At 47.2% G+C, this 27437-nt stretch overlaps 1 protein-coding gene and 1 long non-coding RNA gene across 4 annotated transcripts in view; one reads left to right on the top strand and one right to left on the bottom strand.

Annotated features, from left to right (window-relative positions):
- XPNPEP1 (X-prolyl aminopeptidase 1) overlaps positions 1-27437 on the bottom strand; it is a 52790-nt gene that overhangs the window by 6964 nt on the left and 18389 nt on the right. For 2 of the 3 annotated variants that reach the window (XM_082425170.1, XM_082425172.1), the window contains 13 exons: positions 21460-21523; positions 20157-20261; positions 16637-16729; positions 16240-16383; positions 13908-14003; positions 11699-11780; positions 9920-10130; positions 8010-8099; positions 7344-7394; positions 6086-6144; positions 5874-5951; positions 3637-3708; positions 1500-1560 (listed from right to left, as the gene is read on the bottom strand). In XM_082425170.1, coding sequence (XP_082281296.1) covers positions 1500-1560; positions 3637-3708; positions 5874-5951; positions 6086-6144; positions 7344-7394; positions 8010-8099; positions 9920-10130; positions 11699-11780; positions 13908-14003; positions 16240-16383; positions 16637-16729; positions 20157-20261; positions 21460-21523 — 1206 coding nt within the window. The remainder of the gene's footprint in view (positions 1-1499; positions 1561-3636; positions 3709-5873; positions 5952-6085; positions 6145-7343; positions 7395-8009; positions 8100-9919; positions 10131-11698; positions 11781-13907; positions 14004-16239; positions 16384-16636; positions 16730-20156; positions 20262-21459; positions 21524-27437) is intronic. The other variant, XM_082425171.1, reaches the window with a different exon arrangement.
- LOC309643059 lies at positions 5-4804 on the top strand. The gene is made up of 2 exons (XR_014253522.1): positions 5-929; positions 4316-4804. It is a non-coding gene; the product is annotated as an uncharacterized lncRNA (long non-coding RNA).

Raw genomic sequence — 27437 nt, 5'->3', positions numbered from 1 at the left:
GCCAAAGAAAACCCAGAGGGCATGTTCAGGACTGGCACAGACGTTTTAATCCTATAGTTTTTGGGTAGTTCTGAAAACCTTGCCTCTGAAGGTTTTGTAGCAATACCACAGAGAACATCAGAGGAAAAAGGAAAAAAATCTGGTGGTGGAAAAAAACCTTGGCCTTGGTACCAATTTTCCAGAAAATCTTGAAATTCAATTTAATAAAAGAGAACTGACTGAGAGATGACCCCGCCAGTCTTTCCCTTGTAATGAACATTCTGCCATATTCTCTGCCATCTGAGCCTCAGAAAGACTGGGGAAAAGTACTAAAAAGTACTGATGACACTAGCTAACACTTACTGAGCTATTCCTCTGTGCCAGGCACGATACGTACAGCACTGTACGTTTAATCCCACACTTCATGATGGAGGCACTCTTGCCATCCCCACTTCACAGAGAGATGAATGCCAGGTCGTGCAGTTCATAAGTGGCAGCATGTGGCCTTGGAGCCAGGCAGTCCTGCTTCAACCTCTGTGCACCTCACCACCATCTGTACTCAGGGTTTAGTCCCTACTACCTGGACAAGAAAAGTGCTGTTTGGAAGGGTAGTGGCTTGCCAGTAAGGTGCAGAGTCAGGACTAAACCCCACACTGTTCAATCTGGTCTGGATTGAACACAGTACAAGAAGAGTCACACCAAAGGTAGGTATCTGGACCCAAGGTCAAACCCTTCTTCATTTGCTGGTGCCTACAAGTGAATGACACAAGAGACCAACACTGGGAAATCTGCCCTGCTCTATCCCATAAAGCCCTCTTGCCTGGACAAGCTTCCTGAAGGAGCTCCCTGGAAAAAGAGATATACTCAGAGATTCAACCAGTATTTGCCAAGCAGTGACTATCATCCAAGAACCTGCTGGGCTCACGGAACCTTCACAGCCAGCCTTGGAGGTGAGTACGCTTCTCACCGTTTTTATGGATGGTCTAAGTGTTGAGTTCAAGGTCATGGAGTCTGTAAACAGCAGAGAAGATCTGAAGCCCAGTCTCCAGACTCATGGTACACATCCCTCTACCTTACAGCTGTTTCCTCTTTTCCATGCCAGACAGACCAAAAACTGAGCAGTGCATGTCATTTCAGAGGGTTCCTAGAGAGTTGAGCCTATAAATAGGAACGCTGAACTTGAAAAAAGAACGGGGGTAGCTTTCAGAATCAAATCTAGACACTGTTCGTAAAAAGGCATATATTTCACTACCCCACTCCCTTCCCCAAAGAAATTTCCTGACTGAAGAGAAGGCCAAAGCTATTAAAACTTGAATCTGAGCCACTCTGACCTTAGCAGACAGAATGCTTTTAAAATCTCTCCAATAATTAATTAAATGGATGTCATAAAGCAGATAAGCCTGATTCCACAGTAATGAGCTATTTTATTGTCCCACATATAATTTTTACTTATGTATACAATCCTTTTCACAAGGGAGAACTGTCAAAGAGCAGAGAGGGCCTCTCGAGTTTTCTCTTACCTTCTCATAGGCCGTAGGGGTTCCAAAATGCATGGTACGAGTGACATCTGTGGTTCCATCCCTTTCCAAAAGGAAGGACAAATTAGTTTTCACTCAGAATAAGCTTTTGCTCAAATGTGAGACAGATGAGGATGTGGAGAAATTAGAACCCTCATGCACTGCTGGTGGACATATAAAATAGTAGAGCCACTTTGGTAAACAGTTTGCAGTTCCTTAAAAGGTTAAACATGGAGTTACCCTAGGACCCAGCAATTCCACTCCTAGGTAAACCCCCAAGAGAACCGAAAACATATGTCCACACAAAAACTTGTACACGATTGTTCACAGCAGCATTACTCATAACACCCAAAACGTAGAAACAACCTAAATGTCCATCAACTGATGAGTAAACAAAATGTAGTATACACATACAATGAAATATTATTCAGCAGTAAAAAGGAATGAAATACTGATACACACTCTAACCTGGATGAACCTTGAAGACATTACGCTAAGTGACAAAAGTCAGCCACTGCGGCCATATAATTCCATTTATATGAAATGTCCAGAATAGGCAAATCCATACAGACAGAAAGTACACTAGTGGTTCCCTGGGTAGGGGAAAGTGGGAGATGACTGCTAACAGGAATGGTGCTTCTTTTTTGAGGTGATGAAAATATTCTAAAATTGATTGTGGTGACAGTTGACAACTCCGTGAATAAACTAAAAACCATTAATTGTACACTTCAAATGAGTAAGCTGAATTATATTTCAATGAAATTGTTAAAAAAAAATAAAATGAGACAAAGTGTGAATGCAAGGATGGCCCAGTGTAGTGGGAGTGAACTCAGTCAGGCCCTGACAGACACACTCTTGGTCTACAGTGTGAGGACTGTTTCACGGAAGACACCATCCCTGGGGTTATGAATGAAAGGGAGGTGGACAAAGTAAATAGGAACCTGTTTCTAGCAAAAGAAGGTCAAACTCTAATTCCTCCTGTCAGGATAGCAAGCGGTTTACTGGACCCTAAAAATACCCAAATGCATCTTTTAGAACACCCTAATCCACCCCTTGACATAGAGTAGCTTCTAGAATCCTGCTAAAATTTAGAAGTGAACCAAAGTTACACCATTACCCAAGAAATCCAAATACCCTTACCTCTAGGCTTTTATTAACTCCAACCCACACGTCCCAAGGCTAGGTTGTGGCTTCCATCTCCACCAGCCAAAGTCCCAACTTCAGTGGAGAAAGGAGCAGTAAAAGGCCTTGCTCGTGCTCTCTCAATGCAGACAACACCTATTCCTGCTCCTCCTCGTGGGTTCCACATCAAGACCCAACCAAGTCTTGGTTTCTCTGAGAAACTATTCTAGATGATGACTGCGAAAGCAGCAAGGCATGAAGAAGGAAATTCAGAAATTCAGGGACAACCCTCGTTTCCCATTCATTCATTCAAAATTAAGCCCTCGGGCTTCCCTGGTGGCGCAGTGGTTGAGAATCTGCCTGCCAATGAAGGGGACACGGGTTCGAGCCCTGGTCCAGGAAGATCCCACATGCTGCGGAGCAACTAGCCCGTGAGCCACAATTACTGAGCCTGCGCGTCTGGAGCCTGTGCTCCGCGACAAGAGAGGCCGCGATAGTGAGAGGCCCGCGCACCGCGATGAAGAGTGGCACCCCGCTTGCCACAACTGGAGAAAGCCCTCGCACAGAAACGAAGACCCAGCACAGCCAAAAATAAATGAATAAATATATAAATAAATAAATAAATAAATAAAAGAAAAAAGATTTTAAAAAAAATTAAGCCCTCACTTCACAAGGCCCTGGGGCCACTAAAAGTCTGGGGAGCTGCCAGGTGGTTTATGGGCTGGAGCAGACTTCCCAATGGTTCTGAAAGCTTACTTTCAGTTATTTATTTAGTGTTTAACAGCTTCCAGCCAAGGACTAAACATTTCTATCAAACAGTCTTTTGTGGGAACAGGATCACAACTGGGCTGTTTCAACAAGGGGTGAAAAAAAGGACAAGACGTGGAAACAATTCCATCAGCGGCTGGCGCAGAACGAGATGACCAGCTGAGCACTCTCGGCTGGAGCCTGGCCTGTCCACCTACTCAACTGCCTTGACTCAGTGGAGTCAAGCTCTACGCAGCCCCGATTCACTTACTTGTATTGAGCACCCGAGTCAATGAGGTACACCTCATCCAGAGACAAGGTCCTATTCGTCTCAGGGACTGGCCTAAGAAAGTTAATTAAAAATTAATTATTCCACAAATGTAAATGCTTCCTGAATCTGGGAGGAGGGAATACAAGAGTTCTTTGTACTGTGCGAACAATTTATGTAAGCCTTAAATTATACCAAACTAAAGTTACCCAATAGGTTAATTATTTCAACTAATATTAACCTTCTACTATTCAAAGACCCAGTCAACCTATCTCCCCAGCAGATAAAGAGGTCGGGAGAAGGAAATAACATATTTCTTTGTATCTTCCTCCATTTGTGACTGGAAGAAAACAAGTGTTCATCAGATAATTGTAAAAGCTACAAAAATAATAATCAATAGAAGCAATAAGACCAAGCTGGGAAGTGGGAAGAGAGCAGCTGCAGTCATTTGTCTTTTTTTGGGGGGGGGGGGGGGGCGGGGGGGCGGGGGGGGTGGTCCAGGCCGCTGCCTCAACCTCCACTTCCCTCCCTCAGTCCTAATCCCACCAGGTGCCTCTCCACTTGCTTCCTAGACTACCAGACAGGCAGAAGGTCAATGTCTCAGTCTGGGAGAAAACCGAACGGGATTTTTGCTGGGGAAAAAATCTGATTTCTGATCTGATTTCTCCATGCCTTTTTCCAGACAATATGCTGCACTGGGAAAAGCTAAAAGGGACGCGAGCATTCCAAGTCTCCGCCCTGCAGCCGAGAGAGGTTCTCAGAGAGGCTCTCCTTCACTTCCAGGCAATAAGGGTGAAAGTGGGCACTCGAGCCCAACTGGGAGAAAAGACAACCAGACATGGGCCCAGTTTCAGCACCCTCTCTGTCAACAGGCTTCCAACAGCCACAATGAAGAGGCACCAAAGGGGAAGCAAAATTCTCCCCCCTTGGTCTGAAATTATTTATTGTGTTAATTATATGCAAAATTCTAGAGTAGTATCCAGCCAGGAAATTCATCACCTGCATTAAATCTAAGACAAAACTGAAGTCCTTTTGCTATTTTAATGTTGGAACAGAGGCATTAATGTGAGAGAACTGTACAGTCACATATCTGTGACTGTCTCCCACACAACAGCTTCAAAATTTGTCCCAAGACTAAAAACTCTAAAGGCGATTAAAAAGGCGGGGGGCAGGAATCTGTGCCCACGTACAGCACTGCAGCATAGTGAGACAGCCAAGTGTTCCTTCACTATGCACATCACAGGTGGGGAGCGAAGGACTCAAGATGCCCACACGAGGCAGAACCACGTAAGCCAGGCGAAGCTGAAGCTGGAGCCCCATTTCCCACCACCTCTACAGGCAGGTCTAGCAGTCCTACATTCACCAGTGTCCCCTTTGTCTCACAGTGCAGGGATGAGTGGCTCTGTGGGCCCGTGGGCTCTTGTAGGTCATGTGGCACAAACCCCCATAGGCTGGGGAGGAGAGAGGTTACAGATTATCTCTTCAACCGCAGCAGGGCGCTCCACAGCCTAGCGATAAGCTTTTTGGTATGGAGGTGATGGCGCTCACAGGATGTTTGGACTAGTGCATCAAGAGGGCTGCCACTGTCAGAAAAGAAAAACACTAAACACTCTAACTACTAAGATTCAGGGATTGGGGCTTCCCTGGTGGCACAGTGGTTGAGAGTCTGCCTGCCAATGCAGGGCACACGGGTTCGAGCCGTGGTCTGGGAAGATCCCACATGCCGCGGAGCAACTGGGCCCGTGAGCCACAATTACTGAGCCTGCGCGTCTGGAGCCTGTGCACTGCAGCAAGAGAGGCCGCGATAGTGAGAGGCCCGCGCACCGCAATGAAGAGTGGCCCCTGCTTGCCACAACTGGAGAAAGCCCTCGCACAGAAACGAAGACCCAACACAGCCATAAATAAATAAAAATTTAAAAAAAAAAAAAAAAGATTCAGGGATTATGAATACAGATACTGCAGCCTCAAAGGAAAGAGGGACAACCCGTTTGACATCGCGAGAATGTCAATGTGAAACGTCTGTGCCTAAGAGTTGGCTCCCAACAGGCAGAGGCTTGGGGATTTAGAGCAAAGAAGAGAAAATAAGACCTCCAAGGTCGTATTTCCCATATAAGAACAATCTCAACAGACACACGGAGGTGGGCGCCAGGGCCTCTGGTAAAATAATGTCTCTCCCCTGCTCAGGCTCCTGCGCAGAAGCAGCAGCAAAGCCAGGCGGCGTGCTCCTCCGCATGCCTTACGCGTAGTGAATGATGGCGCCGTTGGGTCCCGTACTGGAAATTGTTGGGAAGCTCAGGTCCACAAAGTCAGCCTGCTGCCTGGAACAGAAAGACACACAAGAGCAGAGTGGTTTAAAGGTTTTTACTGTGCCAAGAATCAGGGCCCTCCCAGCTTCATTTAACTTACCAAGGAAACGAGCACAAGGTTCATGGGCCCCCAAAGTGATCCTTACCTGCGGAATTCCTCAGCTTTGTCGGCAGCGGAGATCTCCGTCACGCCACCTTTGGGCACCTATAAGGAAGTTGCTTATAAACCATTGGGGTGTGATAAATTCATCCGTCTCCTACATATTATAGGGGGTGCATTAAAATCTTACTTTTTCCTCAATCCCCATGTCCCAGCTGTCCAATCTATAGGACAGAGCATATGTCTCATCTTTACAAGGAGGGAATTTCCAAAGGCTCTTACCAAAGCCATCTAAAAGTAGAAGCGTTTCTATACATTTAATTTTTCACTCAACTATTTCCCTCAGTGTTATATCCTGAAACCTCCCAAAACTTAATACACCTAAATTTAAAAATTAAAAAGCATCCCCACCTAGGATATCATCCTAAGAAAGTGATCCTAAATAAATAAAAAAGATAAATGCAAAGATATTATTACAAGGTGTTTGGTAAGTGCAAAAAAAATTTAAAACAATCTAAACATTTGAAAATAGGAGGAATGGGTAAATAAATCAGTCTAGCTACTAAACACAGTCTCTATTTGAATCATTTTTTTAAAGACCTCAAAGCACATGGAAAATGCTCACACTATGATAAATAAATAAAATAAACAAAATACAAAATCGTAGCTGTACAGTGAGAGACATGTAAAAATGATTTATATTGGAAAAACAATGTACACAGATGAACAATTGCCAAAGAGGAAAAAACTGTTACACCAGTGGGAATCAGGGTGATATTTTCTTCTTCCAATTTAAGCTACTTTAAAAGAGTTGTTTATATAATATTTAAAGTGAATATGATATTGTTTAATAAGAGCACAAAGAAATCACCTTCCTGTCAACTACAAGGAGTGAAAAGGGCAAGAAACTAATGCCCAGGAGTCAATTTAATATAAAAAGTTTTATGGCTTAAAGTTCAAAATATACACAAAGATCTTTTTTCTCTTAACACAGTCAGCTTGCTTGTAATATCGTTAAGAGTCATTTTTTCTTATAATGAAACTCCACTTAGTTATAAGACAATTCCTTAACCAGAAAGTATCCATTCTATTAAGGAATTTCTTTCTTCATCTTTGTTACTACTATTTATAATTAAAGAATTTTTAAATACACACCAAATTTCCACAAAGAACTATTAAAAGAGAGTACTAAAATTAGATCAAGATCTTAGACCTCGTGGTCAACCAGAGCCACAGTTCGAATCACATGTAGATAATTTCTGAATAATCTATATCCATGTGTTAAACAAAGACTAAGAACCAACCTCTTTCTCCAGCCAGTTAAAGAGTTCACAGAGGGCAACGGCATCTTTAATCTGTGCAAATAACAGAGACATTTTTTAAAGTTATTACTGAAAATCAGATGGGCAGATTCAAAGCCCAGCCCTAATGTGATACTGAGAGGGCTGCACTTACAGGGCTACAAACCATCAGCAATCAGGGCTTTACATGCAGGCATTTCCTGTGAACAAGTGTGCAGCAGTTTCCACTGCGGGGGAAAGGGCTCCCCTGCTGTTGAGTAGTTGAGGCACAGTCAGGAAGGGGCCCACCTCAGAGCACACACGAGCACCCTCAGAGGGTCATTCCTGTTCTACTGGAGCAGGAAAGACGGGCCACTGTCAAAAGCCGTCTCTGGGCCCCAAATCTTTCTAGATCCACTGCTGGCCTTGAAACACAAATCTAGGCCTCTTCAGAGGCTTCACCTTCATCATCACCATCACCTACACTATCATCGTCAATCTCCTTTTGTGTTTTATGTTATATTATGTAAAGATCTAGCCCATCCAGTATTTTATTTCATTCTCTCATTAACTCTGGAAAACTCAGAGTAGTTCCCACCTTGTGCCAGGCTCAAGGCCACACAGCAGGTGAGGGAGCTGGGCCTCCTGACCACCATGCCTCCCCTCTTCTGCACAGGCTGCTTTACTCACGTGAGCTCTCCTCATGCCTTCTGATTCAGCAGAATTCTTCACAGCTTTGGCGATGCAGATGGGGGTGTAAGGCATACAGCAGCGATGATCCTGGGGCGAAAGGCAGTCACATGGGAAATCGAGTCTGGCTCCACTCACCCAAGACCAAGGCTATCACCTCTCCACCCAGCACAGCACACTTCAGACAAATCATTGGAAGAGCTCCCACTCAGGACCCACCCAGCTGTCCCCTGGGGCCCGAAGACCTGCCCTTTTTGGTTGGTGACTCTGAGCATGGCAAAAGGTGCTTGAACTCATCCAAAAAGATGTAAAAACATAAAACAAGTTATTTCTCGTCTATCCCCCACCCCGTAGCTTTCTGAGACTGCTGGCTGCCAGCCATCAGAGAGATACTGCTTTTCAAACCGCCAAGGTCATGGTCAGAGTTCACTAACAGATCAAAGCATGACCGAAACAACCCCTTTCTGGCTGCACAAAGGAGGCTTTTTCCCACTGTCTAGGGACGCACATGACGGATGAGGGGGGAGGGGAGGCTCCTGCTCCTTCCTGCCTCCTGCTCAGGGATCAGCTACTATTAAAGGCCTGATCTTAAAGGGCCTTAAAGGGCTGGGAAGAGCCTTCCCAATTTGAAAACAAGTTAGAATCCAGCCCTGTGTTACAGGGAGGGGGGAGGGATTTTGCACCACCTTGCACTTGCACTAGCACAGAGCTTCTCAAAGGGCGTTCTCTCTCTCCACTCTCCTTGCTCTCTCTCTGAGATGCCTACCCGTCATGAGACAAAGGCAGGCATGATCCCCAAGGAGGTAAAGCTCTGAGTAACTATGTCATGCAGTGTGACAGTGACAGGGGTGCAATGGCAGGCCAGGTCTAGAGGGCCAGGCCTGGGCTCCTCCCAGGATGGCCCACTGCTTAGTGGAGGAGAGAGGCCCAGGGCAGGACAGTCAAAAAGGCTACAACTAAGGTGCCTTGAACTCCTGCGCCAGGCCTCAGTTAAAATGAGGGGGAAGGTGTCAGCTGCTTAGCACCACCCAGCAGGGGCTCAGTCAAAGGCAGGGCTATCAGTATCATTTGACCTTTGATAAATCCCCAACTCCCAAAGCCTCCCTGGGCCTCAGGTCTCCTTAACTATGAAATGTGGTGGGAGAGGTAGGTGTAGAGTAGTGTCTCCCAAACGTGAGATACTCTCATACCACCTGCACAGGTCTTACCCTAGCTGCTACCCCCTGGACCCTTATTTACTAAGACTTTTCTTTAGACTATCTTTGAATCAACATAGGTTACTGAACTCAACTCTCTCTTAAGAAACAATTTTTATAATATATGGTCTCATATGCTAATCATATTTTTTTATAGTACACACTAAAACACTTTTTTTATAGTTGATATACAGTATTATATAAGTGTGAGGTATACAACATAGTGATTCATAATTTTTAAAGGTTAAATTCCATTCAAAGTTATTATAAAATACTGGCTATATTCCCTGTGCTATACAATATATCCTTGTAGCTTATTTATGTTATGCATAGTAGTTTGTACCTCTTAATCCCATATCCCTATCTTGCCCCTCCCCTCTTCCCTCTCCCTACTGATAACCACTAGTTCATTCTCTGTAACTGTTAAAATGCTTTTTAAAACAGATACATTTAAATAAACCTAAGTATGAATGTGTACCACCTAAAATCATCTCTCATGTCATGTTTTGGAAAACACAGAACTCAATGGGTTCTAAAAGCCTCACACTCCAGCCCAAAGGGCTCATCCAGGGAGACGACACCTCTGACCCAACAGCCAGTCCTGGAAATCTGCCTGAACAACCTCTGCTTCAAAGACAAGCCGCACGATGCCAGGACTGGAAAGGGCCTGGCAGCTGGAGTGGCAGGTTTAGATGGGTCTCTGGGGCTACCAACCTTGGGGATGGCCTCGCTCACGGCATAGCTGGCCTTGTCGCTGACCCACACCTTCTCCCTCGGGGAGAGGCTGGCGCACAGGGTCTTGAGCTCGCTCAGGATGGACTTGTAGGGAAGCACCTGGATTCTGTATTCAGCTTCCAGGCCCAAGTCAAGCAGCAGGTGCTCCTTCACACTGGGGACATCTGTGCGGTCGCCATCAATGAAGAGCCTGCAGAGGGGCCAGAGGTGAGGTGACAGAAAAGGCAGGCACAGGAGTGAGAGGACGAGAACACAGACCCACACACAAGCGACAGGCTCTACCTCCCGGCATCCAAGCCAAGCAGTTTCTCTTTCCTCCGTGCCTTTCCCAAATCCTGCTCCCCAAACTGCGTCCCCTGCCCTGTATATGCTGTCACCTTCCACCCCATTCCCCAAGCCAGGACCTGGGCACTGTCCTCCTTGATGCTCCTCCTTCCCTCCTACATTGAGATCTTCGAACCTATAGCCTAAACACCCCTCAAACCTCTCCAGCTTTCACTGCAGCCTGGCCCAGTCGCTGCCCAGGTTCAGGCCACTACCGTCTCTCACTTGGATCCGTGCCACAGCCTCCTAACTGGTCTCCCTGCCTCCAGTCTTCCCTATCCACCCTATTTTTTGCAGCAATCATAATTCACCCCGTAATTTCACTCCAATCATAACATTCTTTATGATTTACAAGCCTGACCACGTAGTTCCGTGTGAAAAACTCATTCAGTAGCTCTGCAGCATCCTCAGGACAAGAGCCCAAGCTCCTGAACCTGGCTCACAAGGCCTTCCTTATGGGGGCCCTGCCCACCTGCCGGCTTCCCACTCCAGGTTCCAACCACACTGGACCACTCTGGGTCCTCCACGCACACTGTGCTCTCTCCTGCCCAGAGCCTCTGAAGACGCTGCTTCCCCTGCTTAGATCACCGTTCCTCTTCCTCTTCGCCCCCTACTCACCTAGCTAACCCCCATGTACCCTTAATCTCGGACTCAATATTACCTTCCCCAAGAGCCTCCTCTGACCAGGCCAGGCCCCTCCAGTAACACCCGTACCCACCCCAATGACAAGTTAGTGCCCACTCTGTGCCCGAATGCCCTGAGGAAACCTCTCATCTCTGCAACTCTAACCCAGGACGCTGTCTGTCTCATTCACCCCAACACCTAACAGAGACCCTAGCACATTAAGAGGCACTCAATAAATACGTTGTCTGAATGCAGAAAGCCATCCAAATAAGAAGAGCAATGGCAGGTTGGCCACAAGCAGCAGTTTAAAAGAGAAACTGACAAGGCACAGCTCAGGGGGTTTTTCTGTGTCACTTCTGACCTTCCAAATGACTGGGTCTATTTGCATCGTGGACCCAGGATTGTATAACAGAGCCCATATTCCCCTTGGCATTGGCTGCGGGGAAACCTGGAATCAAATGTATGGCCTGAACAAGACTTTGCAGCAGGGATTTTGTGAACTAACCTCACTCTCTCCAGTTTTGTTCTGATGTCCTCGACCACCTATTTTTTTTTATCTCCTCATACTACAGAGACTTTCAGAGATTTCAAATCATTTTCAGGATTAAAAGAGAGGCAGGATATAAATAAATATCTATTGTTAAGGAAGACAAGAAGGGGAAGGAAGAGAGGCAGCAAAGGGAAAAGGCAGGAGAAAAGCAGCGTACTAGCGCACGTCAGGCCGAGACTGGCGGGCGCGGGCCAGAAGGGGGCGACTGGGGCTCCGAGGAGCCGTGGGGAAGGACTTCCAGGCGCGGGGCCAGCACTCACAGGATGGTCTCCAGTCCTATGACTGCGTAGGAGAAAAACACTGGATTGTGCTCCACATCTGATCCTCGGAGATTGAACAGCCCTGAAAAAGAAAAGGTCCTGTCACCTGCCTGAGTGAGAGTTCAAGGGGCAGCCTGTAGAGCAAGGGAAGAGCTTCCACTCGCTAGGGAAGCACTGGGCGGCGTCTCTCCGAGAAGCTGGGAGCCTCACTTCCTGGTCCCACCTCTGAGCTGCAGTTGCTCATATCCGCCAAATGATGGCACCAGAACTGTTTCTTATGCTACCGCATCACCATCCCGAGAAGGGGATGGAAGAGTTATTAGTCAGAAAACCCAACAAATGCCCTCCAGACAAGAGTTGAAATGGTCCACCCGGCGGTGACCTGCCAGGCCTAGCAGGCCTGACGTGCCACAGAAAAACGCTCTGGCACTCCCAAATACAGGGGAGGGGAGCCAAGCACTCGCTCCCTTCTGAGGGGAACGACCTAGAGTAGAAAAACTGAGACCCACCCATGAGGGAGGCCAGATGAGGCCCCCTGTGTGAGGGTCAAGAGCCCCAGGAAGGCGGGGCTTCCCGGCAGAGGAACAAAAGCAGTGAGTCAGCAGGGCTCCAGCCCGCGAATGAAACCCGAGCCTGCGGCCCACCCGGAACCACGGCTGGGTGGAGGACCTGCCTTGGCCAGTATCAGGGGGTCTAGTGAGGTCACTGCGTGTTGGAGAAACTGGAGGGACCAGCAGAGAGCACAGCTCTGGTCCGAGGACTTCCAGCTGCCTCATGCTTGCTCCCCTGAGGATGAGAGTGCAGAGAAGACCCTGGCGTAAAAAGCACTGCCTCTATTTTAAAATCTGGCTTCGCAAAGTAAAGCAATGAGGCAACATGTTTTTCCTATCAGACCAAACTAGCACTCTTTTTAAATGACGGCACCTGGGGCGGCGAGGGTGTGGCGAGAGGGGTGTATTCATACACCCCTGTGCAACCTTCCCGGCAGGTACACGGCAAAATGGTCAAAAGCCCTGCCATGCACACACCCTCTAATCCATAACTCCACCTCTAAAGCCAACCAGAAGTTGGAAGAAAATTATCAGAAACTAAGACATGGATTGTGATGCACCAAGTACTCTGATGTAACAAAATCACGAGAACGCTGGAAATTACTCAAAGGGCATACGCAGGGGAATGGTTAAGTAAATTATGATACAACCATATGATGAGATATTTAATATTCACTTAAAATTATGCTTATGTATGCTTAGAGTATCCCGATACATTGGAAAAAATCTAGCTACAAAATTATATATGTGCAGAATGTTAACTGTGATTCTCTGTGTGTAAGAAAATTATAGGTGATTTTTTTTTCTTCTACTTCCTCTGCACTTTCCAGGTTTTCTGCAATGGGAATGTGTGTCTTTTTAATAATAAAGGAGGGAAATTAGCTTTATATGTTATTTCCTCTGATGTTAAAGTTATTTAGTTAATTAGGGATATAAATCACTGACACTCTTGACAAAGTTTGGAACTGGGGATTAGAGCTAGGACACTGTGCAGTAAACTTTCTTTCTCCAGTGAGAAAAATCAAAGGATAAGGCAGTGCCTTGTCTCAGGTACCCTGGGTCAAGTCCAGTCAGAAAACAGCAGACAGAATAAGAAGATTCCTTCAGGTTCTAGAAGGCACTGAACAATTCCATGGGGATAGTTTAAGGTCTAAAGATTAAAAAACTGCTATTGTACCAAAAGGCTTGTTGAAGAACTTTCAGTTCCTGAGTTTTCTGAAGTAGAAATATTTGTAGAACATCCTCATTGTGAAGAACTTGGGGATATACATGAAAAGGATAAAGAAAAAAATACCTCCTATGATCTTACTTCTATACCCATAGAGACACACGAATGTTGACAGGCACCAAAAGTTTGTTGGAAATGTCCCTCCTCAGAGATGTCACAGTCCTGAGTAGACTGGCCAGAGGGGGGACATCATCACAGATTTAACATCAGCCCCTGGCTGTAATACAGCTCCAGACCAAGCTACATTCCCCTCCCCGACTCCCTATAATTACTTCTCCATCCTACTCGGCATATCATATACCCAACTGGTGACAGTCTTTTGCTTATTCCCTGGCCACTCAGAAAGCTGAATTGCATGAACACACAGATTCCCAGAGAACCAATGCAGAGACTGGGTAACACACCCCAACAGTGAAACCAGAGCACTCACATGCAATCTCATCCAGGGCAGTGACCACAAACCACACGACGTTCCTCTCGGCCATTTTCAACCGAAGATCTACAACCTTGTCCTTCCAGGAGATGCCTGCAAGAAACAAACGTACTTGCGACTCCAGCCCTGGTCTGGTCCCAGGGACCTGCGGAAGCCAAGTGAAAGAACCCATTCCAAACATTTTTAACCAGCACCATATCCCAGGGAGCATGTTATCTGAGCAGACAGAAGGCCCAGATTCAAGCCCCATACATGAGAAGTGACTCTAAGCTAGTTGACTGTCAAGAGCCCTGACTGCCTCAAAGAAAAAGTAATTCATTTGTTCATCCAACAAATGTCTATGAAGCATCTACACTTCCCAGGCATAGATATCTGCAGGTACCATGCTGGTCACTGTGGTTACAGCTTTGAGCTACATGCAGTCCTTGCGCTCATGGGGCTTATAATCTAGAGGGGAAGACAGACAATTAAACCAGCAATTAGTGGGACTTCCCTGGTGGCACAGTGGTTAAGAATCCACCTGCCAATGCAGGGGACATGGGTTCGATCCCTGGTCTGGGAAGATGCCACATGCCTTGGAGCAACTAAGCCCGCGAGCCACAACTACTGAGCCCGTGAGCCACAACTAATGAAGCCCGCACACCTAGAGCCCGTGCTCCACAACAAGAGAAGCCACCGCAATGAGAAGCCTGCGCACCGCAATGAAGAGTAGCCCCCGCTCTCCGCAACTAGAGAAAGCCTGCGCACGGCAACGAAGACCCAACACAGCCAAAAATAAAATAAATTAATTTAAAAAAAGAAACCCAAAAAACCAGCAATTAGTTACACTTCTGTACAGGGAGCTTTGAGAACACACTACCCAGCAGAGAGAACTCACCGAGTCTTAGAGGTCAGGGGAACCACTTTACATTCCTGGAGATACGAGACTTGCCTTTCAGTGCTAAGACCGAGGAATTCTCTACAGTCTGACTCAGTGTGACAACCACTTCCAAATCACACTTGCACTGTCAGACACAGCCACGGCCTCCCTGCTCTCCCCAGGATGAAACTGGGGTCCTAGAGGAGCTCACCCCATCAGCACCACCACCACCACCACCCAGCCTGAAACAGCACATGTAACGCAGGGCGCAGCCACCTGTGAACACGGCAGGCATCTGTCTTATTCGCCCAGCACCTAGCAGTGTCCTGCACACAGCAGGCACTCATGTGTCTGCTGAACAGAAGTTTTACCAGCCACACCTGCTCTCCCCCCTTCTATAAGCAATAGGTCAGAGCCTCTGCTTCAGTTGAACAAAACTCAGAACACGCTGATGGAAAATGTTTAGCTGACCCTGGGCCGCTCACTGGACCCATCCCCCTAATCTGTAATACCCTCAGGTGAGGGTGTCACAAGGAAAGCAAGCTGGGGGCTGTCCCCACAACTAAACGCTGCTGTGAAGACCAGCTCGGGAATGCTGTTTCAAACTTGACTGAGAGTCTGGGCTGTAACGCTTTCTTCCCAGGACCCCTCTGGGCAATGTGCCTACATTCCAGACATCCCCCATCCACCTCTCCTCTGCCGTTTCTACAGCAAGGCTCCCTCCCCGGCAGCCCCACCTCCCAGGCCCTTCCCTCTGCACTCCTCACTCTCCCATAAATCGCACTTTCATCGCCCACAGAATGTTCACAGAGCTTGCCCCTCACTCACCACTGTCACACAAGCCAAAGAAACCCACCCACACCCGAAAGTTACTAAAGCAGAGGACGGACAGAAGGAGGGGGCCTGGGAAGGTAAACCTACAAATGCTGACAGAAGAAAAGGAAATGGAATCTAGAAACCTCTAGGCTCACTACAGTCCAATAAAAATTAATTTAAAAAACAAAACAAAACAAAAGACAATCTGCTAAGGCTGGGGTGTGTATACAACCCAATCAGCTGTTGACACTGATTGTGGATTAATAAATATGTGAGAAGGAAAAAAAATTTAAATAAAGAAATAAAACTTTCAAGGTGACTAAATCAAAAAAAGAAAAGAAAAGAAACCTCTAGTCTGTTTCCAATATTAGACACGTTAGAGGGGCAGTTAGCAACTGAATGGTAAAAAAGCCATCTCAGCAGCACCCACAGGTCTGCCCAGAAGAGCTTTGCAAGAATAAACTATGCCAAAGTAGGTGGCAAGTAGGTGGCAACTGTGGAAACAAACTGAACTCCTGCTGCATCAAATGCCCCATGTGCCAGGGCAGGGCAAAATCTTCCAATCAGCTCAAGCTCGACCTGGATTCAGAGGACTTTCGTTTAGGTGAAGGGGCCGATGGTCGGGGGCCTTCTGGGCACAGCCGTGGTTCTGACCTGTGTAATCCAGGCCCAGTGTGATGAGGGGCTTGCAGGGACGCTCAGGACGGTCTGTCCAGATCTTGTCCACAAGGTTCTCCTTGACAGGAATGAGGTGATGGCCAGCGCTTCTCAGAACTTTGGCCATCTTCTTCCAGTAATCTGAGGAGAAACACACGTGGTCTAGCTATGAACTGAACACCCTTTACAGGCAGCAGGGCTTTGAGAGCCTGGAACCTTCTGAAAGGCTATCCCGTGGCCCTGTGCTAACTCTTCTCCTCACCTTGACCTTTGTTGTGACATCAAATCATGCTGAGCCCCCAAATGTTCCACAACCCACAAGCAAACAGGGAGGATGGAGAGGCCTCTAGAACTCACTTCCTCACCCAAGATGAAAGGGCCTATGCTTACTCACCTGTAGGAATGATCAATGGGTCCACACCAACCCTGGATCCTTCAGGAAGTACACTCACCAGCCAGTCTTCCTGAGTTGGTGTGTCCTTCAGACCTACAGAGGGAAGAACAGATGAGAAGCAATTCCCAGGGGACCCGAGCTCATTGTCCTATCCAGAAGAAGGCAATTCACCAACATCATGATAGCAGGGTCTTTATTAAGCACCTTCTTCAAAGAGAATTGACGGCACTTGGAAAATCTGAACTTAATCCTGGAAGGCTATGAAAAGTGTAAGATGCTATAAAAGGAAAACATAAAGTAAGATGGTATATAAGGAATGGGTGAGACAGAAGAAAAAAAGAAACAGGATTTTCATTAGACCCCTGGTAAAAGGCATCCCAGGAATCGCTGCAATACAGGTACATGGTGTCATCGTGAAGATCATCTTGTATCAGCCTTCGGTCACTTTACCACTACTGATGATGAGAGGGTGGGTGGTGATATGGTGAAGGCTGGAGCTGGGAGCCTCCCTTACATCGCACACCAGGTAAAGGGAACACACACCATAGTGCCCTCCCCTTATCTGGAGGGCAGCATTGCAGAGTGAAGGCCCCCACCAGACAACCAGGCCTGACTGGCAGCAGAGAAACGTATCCAAAGACTGTAAGAGGGACACACAGGAACCCAACATCGTGTCTTTAACTGGCTCCCTGGGCTTCCTAACTACCAAGAGCAGACAGTCATAGGACACCAAATAAGCTTCAAAAAAGGAACTAAAGTTATTTTTATATTCCCGTTTTTCTTTAATTCGACCCAGTATCTTGTATGTTTCGGATGTATACTTTTTTCATCAAATTTTTGCTAAACAATTAACATTTCGGTAAAATATTAAGAGCAAAAGTTCACATATTCTGAAATAGTACTGTTCTACTATTCTCCCTAGCGAGTACTGATAACCACATAACCACAGAAGGGAAGTTCAAAGGTTTGTAAAGAAATGAGCTCATAGGACTTCCCTGGTAGTCCAGTGGTTAAGAATCAGCCTTCCAATGCAGGGGACGTGGGTTCAATCCCTGGTCGGGGAACTAAGATCCCACGTGCCTCAACCACCTCGATGCCAACTAAGCCCAGGCGTCACAACCACCAAGCCCGCACGCCTCAACTAGAGAGCCTGTGTGCCGCAAACTAGAGCCCACGCGCTTTGGAGCCCGAGCACCACAACTAGAGAAGCCCGCACGCCGCAACGAAGAGCCCGCATGCTGCAACTAAGATCCAATGCAGCCAAAAAAAGCAAACAAATAAATAAATATTTAAAAAAAAAAAAAAAAGAAATGAGCTCATGAATCTGTTCTAAAAAACTGCCTAGAAGCTGGCACTGAGTTGTTATTTTGCTATTTGATTCTTTCCTATTTTTTTCAAACCGCTGAACAAGCCACTTACTAACCAAGTTTCTTTAATGCCCCTAGTATGTATAACTTTCACAGGATGAAGTCATATCATCTCCTAGCAGACAGATGTTTGGCAAAAACCCCAGGGATGAACCACTCCCCAGCTACACCCACCAGAATCTCCCTACACAGGAGAGACAGTGAGGAGGTGGGCTTAGGGCAGAAACTAGAGAGGGGCTTGGAAGGAAGAAGGACTCATCTGCTGGGGCTGTTCTAGAGGACAGGCAGACAGTATTCGCTCCTCTGACACTCTGAACCCCAAAGCGCTGACTTATCTAACAGCTGGAGTTTAGGCCCCAAAGAGAGATGCCCACACCCCAGAGGCACACTGAATGATCCACTGGGGTACAAGCAGAAAGTATTAGGACTTCCATTTGTAATTTTTCTTAAAAAATAAAATATTAATCTTTGCTTGTATTTGAAATACAGATGGACTGGGCACATATACCGTCAACAGAGGCATGTAATCAAGAAGTGTAGAGGTCTAGTGGCCTATCCATTTATAATAGCCCTACAGCCCCAAGTGCCTCTGTGTGTGTGTGTGTGTGTGTGTGTGTGACAGAGAGAGAGAGAGAGAAGAGGGAGAACAACTGGGGCAACAACCACCTGTAGCTTTGATGTTTCTGTATTTTTAAAAAGACTTTTGAGAAACGGAAATTTAAAATAAATCCACTGCCAGGATAAAAACGTTCCTAATTCCTCCCTCCCTAAGACAAACAACACATATATGTGGAGAGTGTGTGAAACACACATACACACACACACACACACACACACACACTACCTCAGTAGGCTAACTGCTTGGATCTTGGAGTCAACTCAACTCAACTTAGTGTCAACAGCCCTCTGTTCCGTGAACCATGAGTCTGGTAACAACCTGATTTCCTCATTACTTCCAATTACAAACAAGAAATATCAGGGATTTGGCCTCATCTTCTCTTCCTCACTCAGCCCTGGTAGCCCCTTTTCCCTCCTTCTATTGTCCAAGTTCAAAATTCAGCAGGCAGAGACCTTTGTACAACGACTAAAATCATGTTTCAAAAGACTATTATAGTGACAAGGAAAACTACAGCACAAAATTAAATGAAAAAACAAGAGTACACACACACACACACACACACACATACAATCATTATCCAATAAACACTGAGCTCTATGCTTCCCATATACTATTTCTCTAATCCTCACCATTTTATGTGGTACTTACTATTACTATTCCACCTTACATATGAGGAAACTGAAGCACTGAAGGTGAAGCAACTTGCCCAAGAAAGTTCCAGACCCATGCTCTTGCCCTATGGCTGAGCTGCCAGAAGCAAGTCAGGATGCTCAGAGGGAGAGCTTCCTAGCTTCAGTTGCCAGTGGCCCCTTACCTTTATCTCACTCTGAATCACGAGGCAGCAAAGAGCAGTGGAAAGGCCCCAGTGCATGAATCAAATGCACAGCAAGCTATGTGAGCTGCAGCAAAGCAACTGTCCTCTCTGGCCCTCAGTTTCTCCTCACTGAAATGAGTATCCTGAACCAAGATCTTCCAAAATTGAACGCGTAATGGTATGTGTATATCAGCATGTCATTTTCTTGGTTTTCCCTGTGCCGTGAACTGGACTGTGTCCCCTCAAACTTCATACATTGAAGCCCTCCCCCAAATGTAACTATACTTGGAGACAGGGGGTTTAGGAGGTAATTAAGGTTAAATGCAGTCATAAGGTAGAATTCTAATCCAGGAGGACTGGTGGCCTTCTGAGCAGGGGAACAGAGAGAGAGAGCCATGGAAGGATACAGCGAGAAGGAGGCTGTCTGCACGCCAGGAAGAGAGCTCTCACCAGAACCTGACCACAACAGCACCCTGATTTCAGACCTCCAGCCACCAGAAATGAAAAAGTAAATTTCTGTTGTTTAAGCCACCCAGTCTATGGTATTTTGTTTTGGTAGCCTGAGCAGACTAAGACACCTTGGATTCTAAAAGGGGCCTGTGGCCCCATAAAAGGGGTCCATGGCCCCATAAAAGGGGTAAGATCCAGAAGCCCTGAGGAGCCCTAGGGTCCCCTGCCAGAGCTGCCCACTAAAGTTGAGATGGCGGTGCCGCTACGCACCCATCTTCATGAGCGTCCAGTTGCTGTCCATCTGCTTGGCAGCCTGGAGGAAGTAGCGCCCATCAGTCCACATGGCCGCATGTTCTTCTGTGACGATGGCTGTGCCTACAGCAGGGGAGCAAAGAGATGAGAAAGGTTTCTGACCACCACCTAGAAGCTGCACAAAACGGCAGCACGCAGGTGAGCACGGTGAGGGGCACCAGATCCCGTGTGGCCTCACCACCGCTCTGGTGGGGCCTCTGGTGGGGCAGCGGGGCCTTTAACTCCAAGAGAACCTCCAGGCAAGAGAAGATGATATCACTGAAAACCAGCTGTGGGCCAAGCTGTGAAAGAAACAGTCCTGAGTCAGCCTGGGTACTGGTCCCTGCACAGAAAGGACCCCACTTGTACAGCATGAGTCAAGGCCAGTAGAAAGAGGTCTGTGGACCTGCGGCCACAAGGGTCTCGTAATTAACAACAAGATAGTGGTGGATCTGCTCAGTGATCACAGCCATCTGCTCCAGCAGACACCCTAAAGGAGGTGTTTCACCTTTCCCAAGAGAGACCACCTGGATGCTGTCAGTGTTCACTGTGATGCAGCAGTTGGTCACCAGCCGGGAGTTTATGCCTCCCACCTCTACCTGCCCTCAGTTCCCACAGGCCCAGCAGAACTCAGGGCTTTCAGCAGAGGTGTCAGCCAAAACCAATCCTAAAGTGCCTTTTACATCAACGGAAGCAGTGCGCTAACTGTGAGGAGAGGGGCTCGCGCCAAGCCTAGCAGCTTGAAGGATGGGAGTCTGAAGGGGGGAACCCATCCTAAAACTCAAGGGCACAACAGCTTTGGGAAAGTTAGGGCAGGGCAACGATGTAGCTCGACACTCATCTTTGTTATTTAAGCTGAAACTGAAAACAGAGAAACCAAAAGTCAAGCGCTTAGACAATTACACAGGACCAACAGGCTAAGGAGGGGGTTTTAAGGATGCTATTAGTGTCCCACTTCTTATTTGGAGTGCTAGTTACACAGGGGTATTCAGGTTAATTGATACACTTTTCTGTATGTATGTTACAGTCAGTAAAAAGTTCAAAAATATTTTTTAAGTAACATTTTTTAAGACTTGGAAAGCAAAGGCATAGAGAAAAGAGACTAAAATGTAAGCTTAGGAGCTGGGGGTGATTGGACCACATCCCCTCTGCAGAGGCTCAGTGGGGAGGTCTGGTTTGCATTTTCTTTTTGGTTCTATATCACAGGCTGAAACTGGGTCTAGTTATTTTTGAGAGGCAAACAAAAGTGTCAAAAGAACAAAGAGAGAGTTTAGAAACTCACCTGCAGAGCCATCAAATCCAGAGACAAAGGCCCGCCGACAGTCACACGGAGCAATGTACTCACTCTGGAAAACAAAAAGGACAAGGAATTGGACCTTGATCAGTCACATGCCGACTCCTGCTCAGCCCAGCAGGACTGCAAAGGCTGGCAAAAGCTGGGCACCTGCCTTCAAGACACTGCCAATCTAGCTGAAAAGGCAAGCTGAACATTTTTTTTTTAATTAGTGCACACTAAAGAAGACCCTAATTAATTAAGGGCTAAAGGGCTGTTCCCTTTAACCTCAATTTTTTCATCTGGAGAACAAAGCAAGTCAAGAGAAACAGATCAAAACTGCTCTTTCCTCACTGAGATCTTACTCAAAAAACAAACCAATAGCCTTCTCCCTTCTTTGCCACTGACATTTAGGCATCTGTTATTTTTCTCAAAAGCCCGAATTTCTGTTTTATGTGCCAATAATTCTCTAACTTAAGTCTCTTTAGATATCAGCTTATTTCTGAACTTCCTGTTTGTGTCCCCCATCCAAGGCAGTGTCACCAATCTCTCCCACGCAGACCCTGTCCCTTCCTGTTAGGGAACGAAGGGAAATGCTTCCTCTAACCCAGGAGGCTTCAGCAAAATAAAACACCATGTTCAAATCCAGGTCCTTCCCAGCCGATAATCCCTTGCCTCTGAATGGAATGGGATTAGGGCTAAGAAAGTAAGAGGTTCCCATTCCTGGGGAAAGGGTACGAGGCCACATTGTGTAACTTCTGGTAATAGCCAGTGAGGCACAGAGAGTCAAGTAACTTGTCCAAAGTCACACAGCTAATAAGTAGCAGAGGCAGGATTTGAACCTGGGCAGTTTCAGAGCCTCAACTCTGAAGCCCTATGCCATGCTGCCCCCATAAAACACATTGTCTCCCATCCTCAAAATAACTCTCCAGGATAATACCAATAGCAAATGAAAAAACTGAGGTTCAAACACAGAATCTTTAAGTAACTAACACGTCAATAGCAGGGCCAGGATCTGATCTACTTGAGACCAGAGCCACTGCTCCTTCTCCTGTTAGCAGGTTTTTCCTGAGCTAAAGGACTTGGCAGGGTTAAGAATGCTTAGGAGAAGGGGCTGCTGGCTGGACCCCAAGGCATTTTGGGACAGTCAACATGATGTAGGGGAAAACGGCTCCCAGGTTCTAGTCCTGCCGCGTGGATGAGAGCTGCCCCTTTCACCAAGGCAGCCACAATCGCAGCCTCAGACCAGTCACAAGACCGTGACCCACAGAGGTGCTGGAAGGGTCAGCAGAAAGAATCATGATGGCAGGATGAAGGAGCTCTGAGAGCTCGGGGCCGCACCTGCCCTCTAGCAGGCCCAGCTACGTGGTCTGCAACGAGTCTCCTCACCTCTCTCAGTTCCTCGTTTCTACAACGGGTCATTTCAGATTGCTGAATGCAATGGCAAGCACATGTTTGATCCCGAAAACACAAGGGAACTTTGACCAGATAGCACTAAGGACATAAAAAGAAGTGGCCTCCAGCATCATTTATGAACTGTAGCGCCCTCCTTTGTTTATTCACCCAGGAATTCGTGAGTGCAAGACTGAAAAAGAAAGGCCAACATGGGGGAGTCTGTTCCTGCCCTTCTCCTAGCTCTGCTGTGAGAGGAGCAGTAAGTGAGTGTTCAGAACAACTCGCCAGAAACCCGGGGGTGCTGTGCACATGCACCAGAAGAGATGCTATTAATCTCTTCTTCCTGAGTGGTGAAAAAGCAGCTAAGAGGCTGGGGAAACTCAGTTAACAAAAAAAACCTTGCGCTAAAAATCAGAGTACACAACGGGGAAAATACAGAGGGGGCGCTCTGGACCAACACGGAGGTCCCCCTGGCTGGGTGCTCTCCCACCCGACGCACAGTGAGGAGGCGGGTGAGGGGCTCAGCCTGGCTGGGCTCCGGCACGCAGGGACACAGCTCTCGAGGAGTGCCCCACCCCTACCTGGGGAAGCCTGGGTGGAGGCTCACGGCCCCCCAGGGGTTACCTGGAGCTGCCTCTCAGCAAAGGCAGGAGAAGAGTTGCTCCAAAGGGAGATGGAATTAACAGCAGGTGCATGTGTTTGGTTTGGGATCGAGATGAGGGTGGAGCAAGAACGTCTAGACATGACCTAAGTGGCCAACATGCCAGAAAGACATCACTGACCAAAACTGTCACCTCCACACCAACAGGCTAAGCAGAGGCCAGACAAGCACTGGGCCCGGGCCTCCCACTCTTCCCCCAGCCATGAAGCTGGCAAAGCCCGGGAACATTCTCCCTAGAGAACAGCAAAAGGCCTAAAATAAGCCAAAGCCTTAGCATACTAGGAAAAAGCCACAAAGAAACACAGCCGTTGACTTTTTTCTCCAAAACTGTCCATTTCTCTCCATCTCTAGTATGCCCCCGTCCAAGCCTCCCTCATCTCTACCTGGACCACTGTCCCTACAACCCACTCTTCACACACGCTCAGAGCGAGCTTTTCAGAATGTGTATGTATCATGCTAGCATCCTGCTTAAAATCCTCCAGTGACTTCCCATCACACTTAGGATAAAATCCAAACCCCAGCCCAGTCCCCAAGGCAGAGCTTGATCCGGCCCTGCTCTCCTCCCACACTCCTCCCACTCACGGTGCTCCAGCCACACCACCTGCTTTCTGCTCCTTGCGCTTGCCAATCTCATTCCTGCTTCAAGGTCTTTGCACATGCTTTTCCTTGTGCCTATAAAAGTCTCCCTCTGATCATGGCATGGCAGGCTCCTTCCCATCACTGTATTTCAGGTCAGATGTCACCTCCCCAGAGAGGCTTGCCTAGACTATCCAGCTACAGTAGCCACTCAGCCTCTTCTACCTCTCTGTATAGCGCATTTTTCTAGATGTTTCGCTTCTTAATGACTCTTTTACACTGTTATTGTCCTGCCGCACAGAATGTAAGTCCCATGAGACCAGGGTGTTTGTCTGTCTTGTTTGTCACTGTCGCTGTACAGGGCACAGGTGACACACACTAGGCCCGCAACCAATACTTGCAGAATAAATGAACAAGCAGGAAGAGAGATGAACCTTTCTCCGTAGTTAAGACCTTAGCCACCTCTTTGAAGACAGAGAAAGGGCTACAAGCCAAGAAATGCAGGTGCCCTCTAGAAACCGGAAAAGACAAGGAAATGGATTCTCCCCAGAGCCTCCAGAAGTCACTTTAGCCCTGCTGACCACTGCAGACTCCAGCCCTCCAGAACTGTGAGATAATAAATTTGTGCTGTTGTAAGCCACTAAGTTTGTCACAGCAGCAACAGGAAACTAATGCTTTATCCAACAGGAAAAAGGCCAGAAGGGATTATAACTGGGGTTTCAAACTCAAAAGCCCTAGGGTACAGGCAGGTAAACTAAATGAGTAAAGCAGGACAAGAGGCCGTCTCTTCTAGAGAGAGCAGCTCCTACTCAGCTCTGATTCCTGTCATGCTGGAATGTGAACCACGTGTTGCCAACCTTCAATATTTCAGAAAAAGCTAAATATATGTACGTTCGTGAGAGATCACTCAATTTTTAAATGTTGGCATCTAATTCAAACAATTTAAATAACACACAGCCAAATAAAGCATATCAGTAAACTACAGAAAAAAAAAAAAAAGCCTCAGCCATGTCTCCAAATCCAGCTCAAACATGCCCTCTTCCACACAGCTTTCTGACCCATCCAGCTTTCAGAGATCTCCCACACCTCTCAATTTTACCGAACCATCCACAATGGCATTTATCGACGCTCCCCACCTTGGGTGATGATAACAAATAATATTGGCTAAGATTGACTACTTGCCAATAACTATCTTCATTTCCCCTAATTCTAACCCCAACAGCAGCTCTGGAAGGTATCATCCTTCCCATTTACAGATTTAAAAAAAAAAAAAGAAGAAGAAGAATCAGCAGCTCAGGGAAGTAAATTACTTACTTACCACCACCCCCCAACCAAGACACCACTGCTCTAAGTGGCAGAGCCGAGATCTGATCTCAGGTCTGACTTTCAAAAGCCCATGCCTTTACCACATTGCCAAGCAACCTCTTTTATTCTGTACAGAGATCATGCACATCTGGTCTGCACAAGTGGATTATAAACTCTGAGGGAACAAGGAACACAGGTATGCCCCCCATTCACCTCTATCTTCATCAACCACATAATAGATGTCTCCTACATGCAGGAATCAAACCTATCTTCAAGCCTGGCTCCCCCACTTACTGGCTTTCTTGTCTCTTAAATGAAACCAAGTCAAGGTATGTGGGAAAAACGGATAGCTGCCCAAAGATTCATGCCCTTTCCTTACTGTAAAGTCACTGAAGAACGATTGGTTTCCCATCCAGGACTTCATTTCCCAGGCCCCCTGGCATCTAGGAGGGATCACATGACTAGTTCTCACCAACGGAAAGTGGGTGGGAAGTGATATCTGAGTCAGGGCAGTTAAAGATGGACGCACCCTCTCCATACTCCTTCCCTTCCGCCAGCTGGAATGGTGGCATCACAGGATGGAAAGTGCCTGGATCCCTGAATCACTCTTCTTCCTAGTGGAAGAAAGTCACCCACCAACCAGGAACACCCACTCTGGACTGCTACATGAACAAGAAATAAGGCTCTACAATACAGAGTCACTGAAACTTTGAGATGTGTTACCACAGCTAGCGTTACTCTAATTAATACGGTGAATAAAATCACTCTGGGATAAAAATCACTACCTCCACCCCAGGAGAGAGCCTATTTAAGAAATAAAAACAGGAAGCCAGCTCCTGGAGGAATGGGAGTAGAATCAAAAAGAGTTTCGGAAAATCAGAGTCATGTCTTCCAGAAGGAGAAACCATAAACACAGCCAAAAGCTCAAGGTGGCAGGGCCCCCCGCCCCCAAGAACGGGATCTTTGGACTAAGCCGAGCCCAAAAGCAGACGAGGGGCCTCACAGAAGGGGAGGATGAAGAGTTCGGATTTCTCAAAGGTGGGGCCAGTGCAGTTCTGGCCCCAGCCAATGATTCTCCTGATTTGGGGCCAGTAGTGCCCGCAAATCCCAACATTTGGCTTAGAAGGTACATGAAAATACCCAGATTACAAGAGACAATGGACACTTCCTCGCTGTAAAAGTCCCCCCGGGCCCAAACTCATTAATACTACAACCATTGTTCTGAGTTTAAAAGAAAAAACCCTTAGAGTCGCAAAGGACAGAGAGGAGCAGAGCCCTGGAGTGCCAAGTCCTTGCACAATTACGTATTCGGGGTGCGTACTGTCTCCAACACGCAACCGTGTGTGGGTGTGTGTATCTGTGCTTTGCAAAGTACACAAAGGACAGAATTCAAGACTCCTCTTCATTTCTCTAACACCCTCCCTCCCCAACCCGTAGGAGAAATTCCAGCAACGCTGAATCTAGCCTGAAACGAAACAGGAGCAAGAGCCCCAGAGAACAGCAGCCTCTCTGTTACTGAGGAGGCTCCTGCGGCAGGTCACACAGAGCCAGCACTTCCTCCCTGTCCTCACAGCCCTGGCAAGGACCCAGAGTCCCACCTAACAGTCATCCCAATGAGGGCCCTCCTCTCCATGGGGCCTGAAACAAGGAACGTGGGGCTCCTCATTTCTTTCTGTGGATGGCACCACAAACCCTCTCAGCTTCCAAACTTCCCAGTTCCCTCAGTCATCTGCCTGCAAGGTCCTCGCTCCATCTATCTACCGCTTCTCCTCCAAATCCTTCCCTTCTTCTCTGCTCCTAAGACCAGCACCCACGTCCAGGCCCTCTGTAGCCCGACTCTGGGATCCTGCAGTGGCCTCGGAACAGGCTTCTCAGTTCCCAGTGTCTCCCTTCTCCAATCCACACTGAACACTGCTCCCGTTGATTGATCGTGTCACTCTCTTATTCAAAGACCTTCAGTGGGTCCTTACCGTCTAACAGAAACCTAAACTCCTGACTCTGGTGGCTCCTGAGTGGCCTTGACCAGACCCTATTATTCTTTCTTCTTTAG

This window comes from Balaenoptera physalus, assembly GCF_965194825.1.
Source record: "Balaenoptera physalus genome assembly, chromosome: 14".
NCBI classification, from domain to species: Eukaryota; Metazoa; Chordata; class Mammalia; order Artiodactyla; family Balaenopteridae; genus Balaenoptera; species Balaenoptera physalus.
Note: the sequence above shows the minus strand (reverse complement) of the source record. Positions and strands in the feature narration are given on the sequence as shown.